Raw genomic sequence first — 13,750 nt, 5'->3', positions numbered from 1 at the left:
GTGTATTCTCAGTTGTCGGTTGTACCTAAGACTTGAGGGCGCAATCTGTCAAGTCAGAGCGTTCAAGTCCTAGTCCTTACAAAAGTCCTTTTTCTTGAACCTCAAGTCGAGTTCTACATCTCTGTGCAATCAGTGCAGCGCCGGAAACGGTACAATGGATGTGATCAGCCGTGTTTTTGTGTGGGCTTCCTCTCCCTCCGTCGTGGGCCAAAGCAACACCGCCAACACTTGTTAAACCGCGCCGCTATTTTTGTGTTTATTAGTGAGAGTCTAAGAATAGATCTGTCCCTATTGTTTAAGGTAACATGCTCTGGCTTTTAATTTCCACCTTGGCTCCGCTGCGCTGATGGAGCGAGCCGATGTGAGCGGGACTCGGAGAGGATAAAATTACTTGACTGATTGCCTCTGCTTCCAATTTTCTCGACCAAAAGTGCAGTTTCTAAAATGGGACTGGTTTTTTGGAGGGTAGCCTTGTGTTTAGTGCCACAAGTCTCGCAAAAGTAGAAATTTACGCTTGACACCAGGACGAGGGCTGTGTGTTTGAATTATGAGGCTATTTTGTAATGAATATAAATAAAGTATTAAATGGCAATTAATCTACATTCAATCACAATTTTGATTATGGCACTAATTAGTAATAAAATAGTGTGATTGAGGAAAAAGATGAATAACACTAACTTTCCACTGTGTTAAATGCATGACACATTACAGGATTTACACAAAAGTGAACATATTTTAAATAAGAAAATCCACACTGCCACTGACCAAAAAAAGTCACCACAAAAAGAAAAGGCCCGATGAACCCTGGCATTGTCATCTTGAAATATGCCCAAATCCATCGATGGAATAAACTGGTCATTCAGGATGTTCAGGTAGTCAGGAAGATGATCTCATTCTTTGGGCTCATAGTGTTACTGCAGGAACTCCAGAACAGAACAGTTAAAACAGTACTAAGTAACTTGTGCCCCTAGAGGCCATAAGCGCAACTGCAGGTGTCGTAGCAAGTTGTGAGTTTTTTATTAATTGTCCATGAGTATAAATACTACGCTGACAGAAAAGGCGAAGGGAGAGAGGGATATTGTACATCCAATTACACAATGGAGATTTTTTTTTTTCACTCAGACCTGGCTGTTAATACTGTTTAAGTGGCGCTAGCCCGCAGCTAGCTTTGCCCGTTAGCTTCTTCGTGATTCCATTAGTGTGTATTGGTGACTCCGACCCGGTGGCAGTCAAGTTGCAATTGTGGTTTTCTGGCCAGAGACACCAGGGGGAGATGAAAGACCCTCCAATCATCCCATTAACACTTGTATTACCTCCTGAGGGACTATGGAAAGGATTTATTAAGATAAAGTTACTTAGTACTGCTTTAATTCATGTGGACACTTAATTTTGGTCGGGCCGTGCATTTTGCATTGTTTTGTATAAAATATACAGCCCAGGGGAACTGCAAATAATTGTTTGAATAATCATGATTTCAGTTATGACTAAAATAATTGTGATTCTTTATTTTTGTATAGAATTGAGAAGCAGCCCTAAAACCAGTTGGACTTCATGGCGCAGTAATGCCATTCCTAAAGAATATTAGCCATGATTATGATTAGAAGTAGAGGCTGACCGATCTGATATTAGGGGATTTTACAATTCGGCCGATCTAGCGCAGACAAAAGGTGATATCTCCAGGACCGAAAGTGATAGAGACCCCTTTTTTTTTTTTTTTGCATTGAATTAGGGCTACGTCAGGGCTTTAGTTAGTAACCCTCAGTCCATATGGACATGCTGCATGTCATTTTGAAGCTAAAAACCAGGAGAACTCAATCAGTGAGTTAGTTTTTCCCCCCACAATAATAATTTTGATTGCTGTACAAACTACCATAGCTAGCAACAGTATGCTAATGCTAGCAGCTGCTAATCAAAGCTGGGACAGAAACTATGATTGAATCAGCTTGTGTAACAAAATAAAATCCGCCACTGCTGGAATGGCCAAGTGTTTGTTTGTACAGAATTATAGACCAGACATTTGGAAAAATCGGCCACTAAAAATCCCCCAAAATCGGCATTGGTATCGGCCTTAGAAAAACCCATATCGGTCGACCTCCAATTTTAACTCTTTATTCAGGGTAGGGGTTCAGTATGTCTCCCATTTCCATGTGATTACTATAATTATCAAGTGATAAAAATTTTGGGAACAATAATATTTCGATTTCTGTTATGATGCTATTGCTGTGCTGTACGATTATGTCCTACTGATTTCTTTTTTTTTAATTTATACTAAATGGTGATGCCTGGACCCAAAGACAGTGCTATGTTGTAAATGTTAAGTGTATTGGGCTATCCCAGAACAAATGCATGCTTAAAAACTACTTGTTTCCTCTGGTTTGCTCAAGGAAATGGCTGAGTATTATAGTTTCCAGAGTAACATAATGAAAGCCTCATATGATAGATTGGTGGCATTTGTGGTCATTATTTGTGAATGTTTGGTATCTCGAGGCTGTTGCAACAGGACTTCTTTTCTCTCGTGTAGCACTGTAATTTGATTTAGTTTTCCAGCCTTTTCAGTTTTGCTGAGTAAGTCACTTTTCTGGGACTGTCGAGTTACTGTGACCAGGCATTTTTCTTGCTGAATATGAAAAGTCCACTCCGAAATGATTTATATCATGTTTGCATAAGCTCGCTATATTTCCAGCCTTTCGGCCCAGATCTTTATTATTATTTATGATGCAAAATGTCCTTGACAGCTGAAGCGTCACATGGAAAAGCCTATAATACCATGAGAGTTCCCCTTGACGAATGTAAGGACTAAACCGGGACTGAGCCGGATCAAAACTGAGGCTATTATTTGAATTTTAAAGCTGACTTTGGATGCGCTGGAGAAGCTTAGGATCTTTTACCGACCCATAGGTGAACATATGGACTATGAAAGGAGCAGAGATGGACAGAAAATGTAGCATATAGTATAGAATCAGCCATTTCCTTATCTTAACAGAGCAGCACAACACAATGGCCACAGCGATCATCACTCTGACCAAGCCAAACGGCACAATATGTTATCACAAAAAGCAGCTTTTACTACCAAATCCTATCCCTGCCAATGTTCATTTAGTTTTCTTTTAATTTAGTCAGACAAATCTCTTTGATTGGAGTCTAGTTTTAGTTAAAAGCCCAACAGCTCATAACGTTGATCTCTCCAGCCATTTCTTGGTTGCTCCCCCAAGGCTTTCAACATTTCTACACAACACACGCACAAACACACAAGAAAATATATCTAACATTTTGACTTAACATTTTGAACAGAATCTGCAAACTTTTAGGTTCATAAAGTAGAGTAAGTAAGTAAAGACAAAATGAACACATTTTCGTTGAAATAGCATAATTAGACAAGTGTCACATGTTGTCAAAATTAACACTTGCATCTAGCCCCTTTAACCTCTTAACTCCCGCCTGAACCGAGAGGATCTTTTTCCTCACGTCATCAGATTTTTCCATCATTTTTTTGTTGGGTATTCAACTCATCTTTTATCACATTTTTGTCAAAAAAAAAATCGTCAAATTTTTTCACCTTTTTGTCACATTTTTGTCATTTTTTTTGTCATTTTTTTTGTCAATTATTATTTTATTTTTTTTCGTCAATTTTTTTATCGAATTTTTGTCTTTTTTTGGTTACATTTTGGTAATTTTTTTGTCAAATTTATATCACATTATTGTCATTTTTTGTCACATTTTGGTCACATTTTTGTCATTTTTTCTGTCAATTTGTTGTCAATTTCTTGTGACATTTTTGCCACTTTTTCATCAATTTTTCGTCACTTTTTTGTCAATGTTTTCTCACTTTTTTGTCACATTTCCATCATTGTTTTCGTCTCAGTTTTGTTGCTATTTTCACAGCTTTTTTTCAGAAGCTTTTAGATTTGGGTAAAGCCAAACTGGAGAAAATGTGCTCAGTTCAGGTGGGAGGTAAGGGGTTAATGATTAACCTCTTAACCCCCGCCTTAACCAAGAGCATTTTCTCCAGTTGGGCTTTACCCAAATCTAAAAGCTTCTCAGCTGGAGAGTTCTCAGCCTATAGAGCAGTGTAACGCCTCATTTGAAATGTATGACCTACAAAACAGTTCAAAATTTTATTTGTTGCGTGAGCGCCGGGGTTGTTTGTGGTGTTTTCGTCTATTTTTGTCACTTTTTTTTGTCTCGCTTTTTTTTTTCAGGAAGCTTTTAGATTTGGGTAAAGCCAAACTGGAGAAAATGTACTCCGTTAATGTGGGGGTTTAGAGGTTAATGCACTTCCGATTTTCTTGCCGGCTCAGCGGTGAGCGCTCGTGCTTCACAGCTAGAGGGTCCTCCTGCGTTCTATTCACATCTGGACGGGGCCTTTCTGTGTGGAGTTTGCATGTTCTTTCCGTGTCTGCGTAGGTTTCCTCCGGGTACTGCGGTTTCCCCTACCACTAAAAACATGCGCAATAGGTAAATCCTCCAGTCGGGTGTTTCTGACCATCAGCCTGGCTCCACATCTGGAGTCCCTGAGCGCCGGTGTTCTGATGAAATTGCCTCCCTTGTCAAAGTTTATTCCTTCAAGCCGTAAAACTGAGACCCCCCCAGTTTCGTAGTTTCTTTATGCTAAACGAGGGTAAACGAGGGTACATTTATTTACTTTGATACTTTGATGATTTGCACTTCTCCACGGTATTACTGATTTAATCGATAAATAATGAGTTTATAATATTTATGCGAAGATGCCAAAAATGTGCATAAATGACGGGTGTAGTCGAACGCAGAATGCCCATGTCCACTTGACTATACTCGTTATTTATGCACATTTTCGGCATCTTCGCATTAATATTGTGGACTCATTCTTTATCAGCTTAAACAGCCATACTGTGGAGAAGTGCAAATCATAACAAATTAAATGAAACTGGGCGTCTCAGTTTGACAGCTTGAAGGAATAAGTGAGAGTCCTCGCCATGCGCAACAGCAAAAAACTATACATTTCGACAGGATGGCGATTTCGACAGAGCACCTGTCCACGCTGGCAGCTCACTGCTCCTACAGGTCGCTCCAGCGGCATCGAGGATGGGTCAAATGCACTGAACGAATTAATAAAACTTAAACGCATTAATCGTGAGTTAAAGCTTTAACCTCTTACCCTCCTCCTTAACCGAGCACACTCTCTCCAGTTCGACTTTACCCAAATCTAAACACTTCTCGACTGGCACTCACAGCCAATAGGCCAGAATAACGCCTCATTGCCAAGACATACAAAAGGAATCGAAACGGACCCTTTTCTTCGCATTGGTGCCTCGTTATCGTCACTTTTTACACATTCTTTTTCATCTCATATTTGCCAGAGTTTTTATCACATTTTTGTGTTGTTTTTTTTGTCGCATTTTTTATTGTTTTTTGTTGCTTTTTGTTTGTTTTTTGCTGTGTTTTTGTCACATTTTTGGTGTTTTTTATCACAAGAAGCTTTTAGATTTGGGTAAAGCCAAACTGGAGAAAATGTGCTCGGTTCAGGTGGCAGTTAAGAGGTTAAAGGGACTATATGGAATTTAGCAATGTTAAAATTAAGTATTTTCCTCCCTCCCCCTTCATGTTCCAGCCATGTTCCAATGTGTAGAATGAGCCCAGACCTGTTCACCACAACTGCCTCTAAAATCCTGCACTGTCACTCAAAATGTTGTTACTTTGGGTCCGAAGTGTCGTCATGCACGAGCTTAATATAGAAGCTGCAGTTACGCATAAGACCTGAGGTGGCAGTAGTGAGTATGAAATGAACAACTTGCACCTAGTCTCTTTAACTTTGACAGCCAACAAGTTTTAGTCACAAAGTCTAATGTAAATTTTGCCGTTTAAATCCGAAATCAATCTTGCCATATTGTTTTCAAATATATTTAATCAGATTGCACTGCAGCGTTTTCACCAAGATCATGTATTGATGATGGGAGAGTGTGACCACTGCGCAAAGCCGTCTCCAGCACATCACAAAGAATCGTAATGGGGTTAAGATCTGGACTCTGTGGCGGCCAAAATGAGGTGGCAATGTGAGCCCCATGAATCCTGGCATCGTCTTGGAATACACCCGTACCATCAGGGAAGAAGAAATCCATTGATGGAATAACCTGGTCATATAGAATCTTCAGATCGTCGGCTGTTCTCATTCTTTGGGCTCACAGTGTCGCTGAAAATAGACCCGACCAACTGCTGCGACCCCAGATCATAGGCAAGGCACGAAAGGCGACGGAATTAACACTGGTCCCCACATCCCACTACAAACCTCCTGAAATGCATGTGATCCGTTTTGCTCCTCGTAGAGTCTAAAATATCCGCACTGAACTGAATCTTGAGTTTGAAAATTCAATTCAGTCATAAAAAAAAAAGCTACAATTGGATATTTTCCAAAGCAGTTCCAGCCCTCTTGTTGTCTCCCTCAAAGGCAGCTGTGAGTCAGACTTCGTCATTGGCGGCTCGTTTCGCAGTCGTCCTGTTTCCCGCAGGATCTTTGTGGGAAAGGTCAGTCTGCTTCAATGAACGCAATCACTGAGAGACTTGTCATGCAGCGCTTTGGCACTTTGTTACAATGTTAAGCCGCTTGTAATTCATTAATATTTGATGACGGACTTGAAATGGCTGTAATTTTGTTTAGACAAGAGCTGAGCAGTTAAATGATCCAATTATTTGTTTGTTTTGCAACGAGTGCAATAAGTGTGAGGGAAGATTCAAATATTACGCATTGTAGTATGAAATATCTTTAGCGATCAACCCGAATGTGGCACTGATGGACAAGTTTCGAAGGGACTTGTCTAAATCTTTGCTGTTTATGTGACAGTTATACACTCGCACCTCTCGTCATGGGAGTCCTGGCGTTGTGTGTCTTGTTACTAGGCTGTTGCGTCAGTAGTTGATCATGATGGGATGGTTAAGCGTTTAGCCCGCCTGCCTCACACAAAGGTCCTTTTGGTTCTTTGTTTGTCTTGTTTTTATACTTTCGACAGCAGTCCCGGGGACCCATCTCCATGATGTGGAGCCAGGCTGATGGTCAGAATCACCAGGCTGGAGGATTCACCCATTGCACATGTTTTTAGTGGTAGGGGAAACCGGAGTACCCGGAGGAAACCTACACAGACACGGGGAGAACATGCAAACTCCACACAGAAAGGCCCCGTCCTGGTGGGAATCAAACCCGGGACCTACTAGCTGTGAAGCGGCTTCTAACCGCTGTACTGTGCCGCCCCTTTCCTTGACATAGGGGCCTGTCTGTGCTGATTTTCCCCCAATTTTACTACCACTAAAGTAAAATCTCATACAGTGACACCCTTTCCTGAAAATCCGATTGTTCATCTTTGTGGGAAAAGTAAAATAAATGAATAAAATAGACCCTAAAACACTTTTTAGGGTCTATTTTGTTCTGTTTATGCGAGTCACAATGGATTGTACAAGGACAGCACACATCAATGAACATCTGTGTGTCAGGATTAGCTGCAGAGCTAGTTTTCAGCTGTTGTCCCTGGGCAAGGTGTAAAAGGGGCGACAGAGGCGCAGATGGTAGAGCGGGTTGTCTCATGGAGAATCCCAGCTCCTGCAGGTGCACACTGTTGTAGTGTCCTTGGGCAAGACACTTCACCCACCTTGCCTCCAGCGTCTGCGTACACTGGTGGTGAATGAATGAATGAGAGTGTGAAAAGGAAGAAAAGTGCTATATAAGTTGAGACCATAATTTACCATAATGCCAACACCCCACAGTGCCTTCATCCTCACTGCTGTCAGACTGTATAACAAGACTGTGAAGTAATATGTGCAATACCCCCTGTATTTAAATCCCACCTGCGTCACTTTATCAACCACTTGCACTGTGATGTAAACCTGCACTGCTATAACATTCTTGTTTATCATCTGTTTACTTAATTATTTACTGTTTATACTTTTGTCCCCACAAAGTCCTGGTTGTCATTGTACATAAGATACCACTAGTTTTTTGTTTATTTTCTCACATTTTCTGCCTATTTGCACACCCTGAGTGTTTCTAAGAGCTGTATGTGACAAGTAAATTTCTCCATTGTGAGATCAATGAAGGCTGTCTTATCTTAACAATTATAAAGCATAGAACGTATTGAATACACACATAACAGCATTTGTTCATACAAATCATACATTGACAACATGTGAATGTTCGTTCTGTGACTTGCTCAAGAGAAAATACTTTGGTGGAAGGTTGTGTTTCAAGGGCTTCAAGTTGAGTATTGTTTAATGGGCAGTTATGATGAATCGAGTTTTTCTTCAGACCTTTCAAGCATGTTGCTGCTTATAGAAAGCTTCCCTGAGGTCCCATGCATTCAGGGAAAGGCTTTCCTCACCCCTCAATCTCTTGCAAAGCTGAATCCTTTCATTACGGGTTAAAAACACTTGCCCATAGCTTCACGACCGCCACACTGCAGTGGGCGGCGCCTCTGCTTCACAGCTAGAAGGTCCCGGGTTCGATTCCCACCAGGACGAGGTCTTTATGTGTGGAGTTTGCAAGTTGCGAAGGCTTCCTCCGGGTACTCCGGCTTCCCCTACCACTAAAACATGGACAAGAGGTGAATCCTCCCGCCGGGTGATTCTGACCACCAGCCTGGCTCCACATCATGTAGATGGGTCCCCGGGTGCGGCACTGCCGTCGACCACTGCTCCTTACGGTTGCAAACAAAACTGCGGCATAGCAAAGAGGACAATCTGGAAGAGAATCTACTGTATTTTATTCTTTCTGTTTTAGATCAGAATTGCATTTCCTAACCAGCAAAGTGTTGATCGTGGTAAGATGTGCTTGAGACTTTTTGACACATTCATAATACCCCTCTCTCTTTTTTCTGCTTCTAATGGGTGTTACATATTTTTTTGGTTCTCATTTTTTGCTCCTAAACCGCAGTAAGAAGGTAAATATCCAACTCCTAATCCGAAAATAGATGTTTCAATGTTGCTCTCCCTCTTCACATCTTTAGCTCCGCATCACTACATCTTAATTATACATCGTGGAGTTAAAATTTGATGCGCTGCAGTTTTGTGAGTGTCAGGTTGAATAATGTACGTGTTCCTCTTTTCAAAAGCTCCTGCCTGAGTGGATTTGCTCCAGTCTAGACGCCGGTTCCTGTTTCCGGCTCTCGTCTGGTTTAGATGGTGGTTTCGATCCTGGTCTGACTGTGTTTCCTGTGTCAGTTACCAGAGGCTGCTGCAGACCATCGGAGTCCTGGAGGCGCAGAGGACTCAGGCCGTTCTCGACCTGGAGACTTTGTCCCGGCACCAGCGGGATGCACTCGACGACCCCATCATCTTCGTGGAGCAGCTGCAAAAACAGGTGAAGGAAATACGACAAAGTTCAGGGCTGAAAAAAGGGTGTTGTTGGGAAAATTTGCTGTTAAACTCACTAAACTCCACTCATTCAGTTCGTCTCCTCATGAGTTTAAGGCGAGACACTGTAGGTGAATAAGGAAATTATATTTTTCCCTTTTGCTTTTTGCATAACTTTACACTGTAGACGACGGACCTCAACTTAAAAAAAAATTGTATATCAGTTTTGTAGGTCTTAGCTTTCAAATGCCCTATCGGCTGTAAACTGCAGTGGGGGAAGAAGGGATTATTTGATTAACATATATAATGTAAAAAGTAATGGGCAAAAGATTGAACCTTGAGGGGGGACCCTTTTCTATTGTCAAAGGGGATGTTTTTTTTTTATTAAAGCCAACTGAAGCTTTGAGTTGTAGAGTAAAGCAAGTGTTTGAATGAGAATACAATAATCAAAAGCTTTGGACAAGTCAAAAAAGAGTGCCACACAATACTCTGCTTTGGGCTTTGGGTCTCCTTCTTTGCAATCGAAGTCGAACACAAACTGCTTCACATGTTTAAAAATGCATTAAAATCCTTCTCTCGTGCCCACCCGAACTGTCCATAGTAATCAAACGTAATTACGCCTCGTCTTTCAGGTGAGCCTGGGGATGCCGTGTCCGCAGAGAGTGGTCCAGCTGCCTGACATCTCCTGGGAGCAGTACACCTCGGGGTTAGGAGACTTCGAGAGAGAGTTCTGCGACAAGAAACGCAAGACCAGGCAGCTCCAGTTAATATTTGACAAAGGTATTTACAGCATTTGCACAACCGGTATGTTTTATTTTTTAGTTTCATACAACGTTGCAACGTGGCAGTACAAAGTTGAGTTTGGACATAGTGATATTGTCAAACACATTCAGTTGTTTTGTGCCTGTTTTCTGTCAGTTTTCATACACATTTTTGCTCAAGTGTCCAGAAATGTTGTGTCATGTTGACTGAAATGGATACAAATCTTTACAAATGATTGGTTATGCCATTGAAAATATTCTGTATTCTGCATTAAAATGCTCAAGAAGATAAGAGTACAAACACGGCCCCAGAGACGCACGTTTATGTGAAGAAACCAATGAGTCTGTGTTTAAGATACTAGCATGCTGCCGGTTAGCATTTAGCTTCAACAGCTTGCTAACCGGTAGCATGCTAACGTCTTGAGCAGCTTAAACACTGACTCAGACTGAGACTCTGTTGATATTACAAACTGTAAAAATCACAGAGAATGTTTTTCTGTTTCCTCTTTGATGTGTTAATTTAGTCTGAAATAAATCCTGCTGTAGCTCGACAAACAGAGCTGCTACGTCTGTGCCACATCTGCTGGTTTTATCACATAAACGTGCGTCTCTGGGGCCGTGTTTTAACTGTTATCTTCTTGAGCAATGATTACAAGTACATAAAAATGCCACTGTCAATCTGTTTTTCATTTTCATCCTGAGTAGAGATATTGTTACATGTTGTAGTACTGCATAATGCTACTTCGATATTCAAAATGGCTGCCGGAATTATGCATGATGTCATTGGAAATGCATGTATAAAAGCTTACATTATGACAGAGCTGTAATTAATGCCTTTTTATCCAAACTCCCGCTGTCCCAGGTTTGCCTCTTCGCCCCAAAAGTCCAATTGAGCCAAAAAAGGAGGGCGAGTCCTCGAGTATGTACGTACCTCTGCCCATGAGTGACGCTCCGGACAACAGCAGACAAGAACAGGTACGTAATCCTCCACTGACTGTCAGTGAGGGCTGCACAAACTTAGAAATCCATTTTTACCATACACTTATTACTTACTAAGCTCATATAAGCATCTGTCTTTGTGCACGTGTAAATAAATGTGTCTGTAAATACAAGTGGCTGTAGTAGGTTTCGTGCACCCATAATTAAGTGTGTGCTTGTAATATGTGTGTAATTAAGAGTTTGTGTGTGTAATTAGCAGGACATTCCCCTCTTGGCTGATTAATCGCTGCTCACGGCACAGCTTTCTTCGACCAGGGATTTCTTTAGTTGGGGACAGTCCTAGTATTGTAGTAATGTGTAAAATGATCATCTTGTAAAACCAAATCCTGCACAGTCCTGCCAAGGTTTAAACGGTACCGCCCAAAGGTTTGGAAACACTTTTTGTGTATTGGCTTTTCTGTATCTTCAACACTATTAACATTGTGTGATTCTCACTGAAGACATTAACGGTGAATGAACACATAGAATTACTGTAGGAAACATAAAAGGTGGCATAAAAGATTCTCTGACCCCATAGAGGGAAGACCCTAGTTCTCTGTTGTACAAGAGTTTTCCATTGTAGACAAAACCCTTAGGCCGTCCGCCGTACTCTGTAGTTCTATAACATCATCGTATTTCTCTCTGAGCCCAAAATAGCCACTATTGTCATGTTATTTCCCCACAAAAAGACATTATTTGCAACTGTGGCGTCTGAGTCACCAATCTGCCGCAGACGGCCGCACAAATAATCACCTCGTTAGCTCCTCCATCTTATCTCTCCCTCCTCACTCGTCGCTATGGAAACGAGGGGGGTTTACGGGGCTGTCACTGAGTTATTGTTACGATTTCTATATGATTCAAGCATTGTGGTAGTTTACTCTTAATTGGATGGTTTGGCTTCACTGTAGAGGAAATGGGGCTTGCCTCTCACAGTGTAAATAATGGTTTTCTATATCAATTTGTACAAGTTCTGTGAAATTAAAACTTGGGCTGCATAACAATAATCCATGTGATTCATTATATTTAATTAAGAATAGAAAGCAATATGTTTTTCCCGGGACACTTTTCAGCGCAATGTTTCCTTCTACCAGGGCGGGGGTCGCTAATGGCGGGGCAACAGCTTGTTCTTATTCAGCGCTAACCGATCGATAAAACGAGGGTCTTTATCAAATCCGTTCGGCGAATCCATTCCGGGTTTTGTTTTATGAGATACTACGCCTGCTCTTATCCGGTCCGAGTCCGTGTTTTTTACGGATCCAGTCCGCGATTTGCGCCCAGTGAGCGTGAGGCTGACGCAGGCCATGCTGTTTATTTAGGGCTGCGCTGAAAAAGATCGGAGACAAAGACCCCAAACCCAGTACATTTTGCACATTTTTAAGTAGCCATGTGGTTTTGTTTCCATGCGACATTTGCTGAATGTGTCTTCCTGCTCTTCCTCCCTTTCCAGTGAAGCAGCCAAGTCAAACATCTTCCAAAAAAAGTAGATTTTCTGAGAACTGAAGACATGTAAATTTCTGAGAGAGATTGTTTTGTGCGCCAGGCTCGTACGACACTATGTGAAAGTGAAGTCATTTGTCATTGCGTCTTGTTCGAGGTTTTAAACATGGCCGCCTCTTGTTGTGTCCAGCAGATGATCAGAGGAAGGATCTGTCACCCAAACAAATCCGACACCTTCAACCAGTTGTGGACCGTGGATGAGCAGGTAGGGCATCCACTTTAATTCATGTTTTATAGATAATAAAGGCCCCTCTCACCTTTAAACCCTGCTTACTGTCAAATAATGTTACTTCTAAACTAGAAAGTCCCACTCAAAACTTGCCTTTAAGAGAAAATGCAGTGTAGGTTTATGTTGTAAAGTTGCCGTTTTTGTCGTCGGTTTGCAGAAAAAGCTGGAACTGCTCCTGATGAAGTTTCCCCCGGAGGAAGTGGAGTCGAGGAGGTGGCAGAAGATCGCAGACGAGCTCGGAAATCGCACGGCCAAACAGGTGAATACGCTAAATAACATACTCCCAAGTACATCAGATGTAGATTCATCTTTATTCCTTGTTTTTAGAAGCTCTTGTAACAACAAACTAATTGCACGTTTTGAAATGATTGCAGGTCGCCAGCAGAGTCCAAAAGTACTTCATCAAACTGACAAAAGCCGGTATCCCAGTCCCCGGAAGAATACCCAACCTCTGCATGTACACGAAGAAGGTAGAGATGTTTAAAACTGACATATTTATAAGATTGAAGTAACTTTTTAATATTATAGGTTTAATCGGCATTCTATTGCCTTTATATACATGCTTTTCAGTCATGTGACTTTTGTTGTTTTGGTGGCCATTTTGAATACCGAAGTAAAATTATGCGGTACTACAACTGTAACAATATCACTACTCATCGACAGTGACATTTTGATGTACTCGTAATCATTGCTCAAGAAGATAAGAGTAAAAACACGGCCCCAGAGATGCACGTTTATGTGAAGGAACCAGTGAGTCAGTGTTTGAGCTGCTTAAGACGTTAGCATGCTACTGGTTAGCATTTAGCTTCAACAGCTCAGCTCTGACCTCTCCAAGAGAAAGCCTTGAATCACACTCCAAACATCTGGCCTTGGATACAACATGTGACAGAGGTCAGAGCTGAGCTGTTACTTTAGTATTTCCTTAGTGTCATAGATGTGAGCCACACATGTGTTTATTATGTTGAAGCCATTGACA

The 13,750-nt window shown here is 41.5% G+C and overlaps 1 protein-coding gene across 2 annotated transcripts in view; it reads left to right on the top strand.

Moving 5' to 3' along the window:
- zzz3 (zinc finger, ZZ-type containing 3) overlaps positions 1-13,750 on the top strand; it is a 40,831-nt gene that overhangs the window by 18,034 nt on the left and 9,047 nt on the right. Inside the window, exons 3-8 of one of the 2 annotated variants that reach the window (XM_079569698.1) lie at positions 9,178-9,316; positions 9,942-10,089; positions 10,933-11,045; positions 12,679-12,750; positions 12,932-13,033; positions 13,149-13,244. In XM_079569698.1, coding sequence (XP_079425824.1) covers positions 9,178-9,316; positions 9,942-10,089; positions 10,933-11,045; positions 12,679-12,750; positions 12,932-13,033; positions 13,149-13,244 — 670 coding nt within the window. Of the gene's footprint in view, positions 1-9,177; positions 9,317-9,941; positions 10,090-10,932; positions 11,046-12,675; positions 12,751-12,931; positions 13,034-13,148; positions 13,245-13,750 lie in introns of both variants that reach the window. The other variant, XM_079569699.1, reaches the window with a different exon arrangement.

This window comes from Gobius niger, assembly GCF_951799975.1.
Source record: "Gobius niger genome assembly, chromosome: 13".
Classification (NCBI taxonomy): domain Eukaryota; kingdom Metazoa; phylum Chordata; class Actinopteri; order Gobiiformes; family Gobiidae; genus Gobius; species Gobius niger.
The sequence above is the reverse complement of the archived record's forward strand: the minus strand, read 5'-3'. Positions and strand labels throughout refer to the sequence as shown.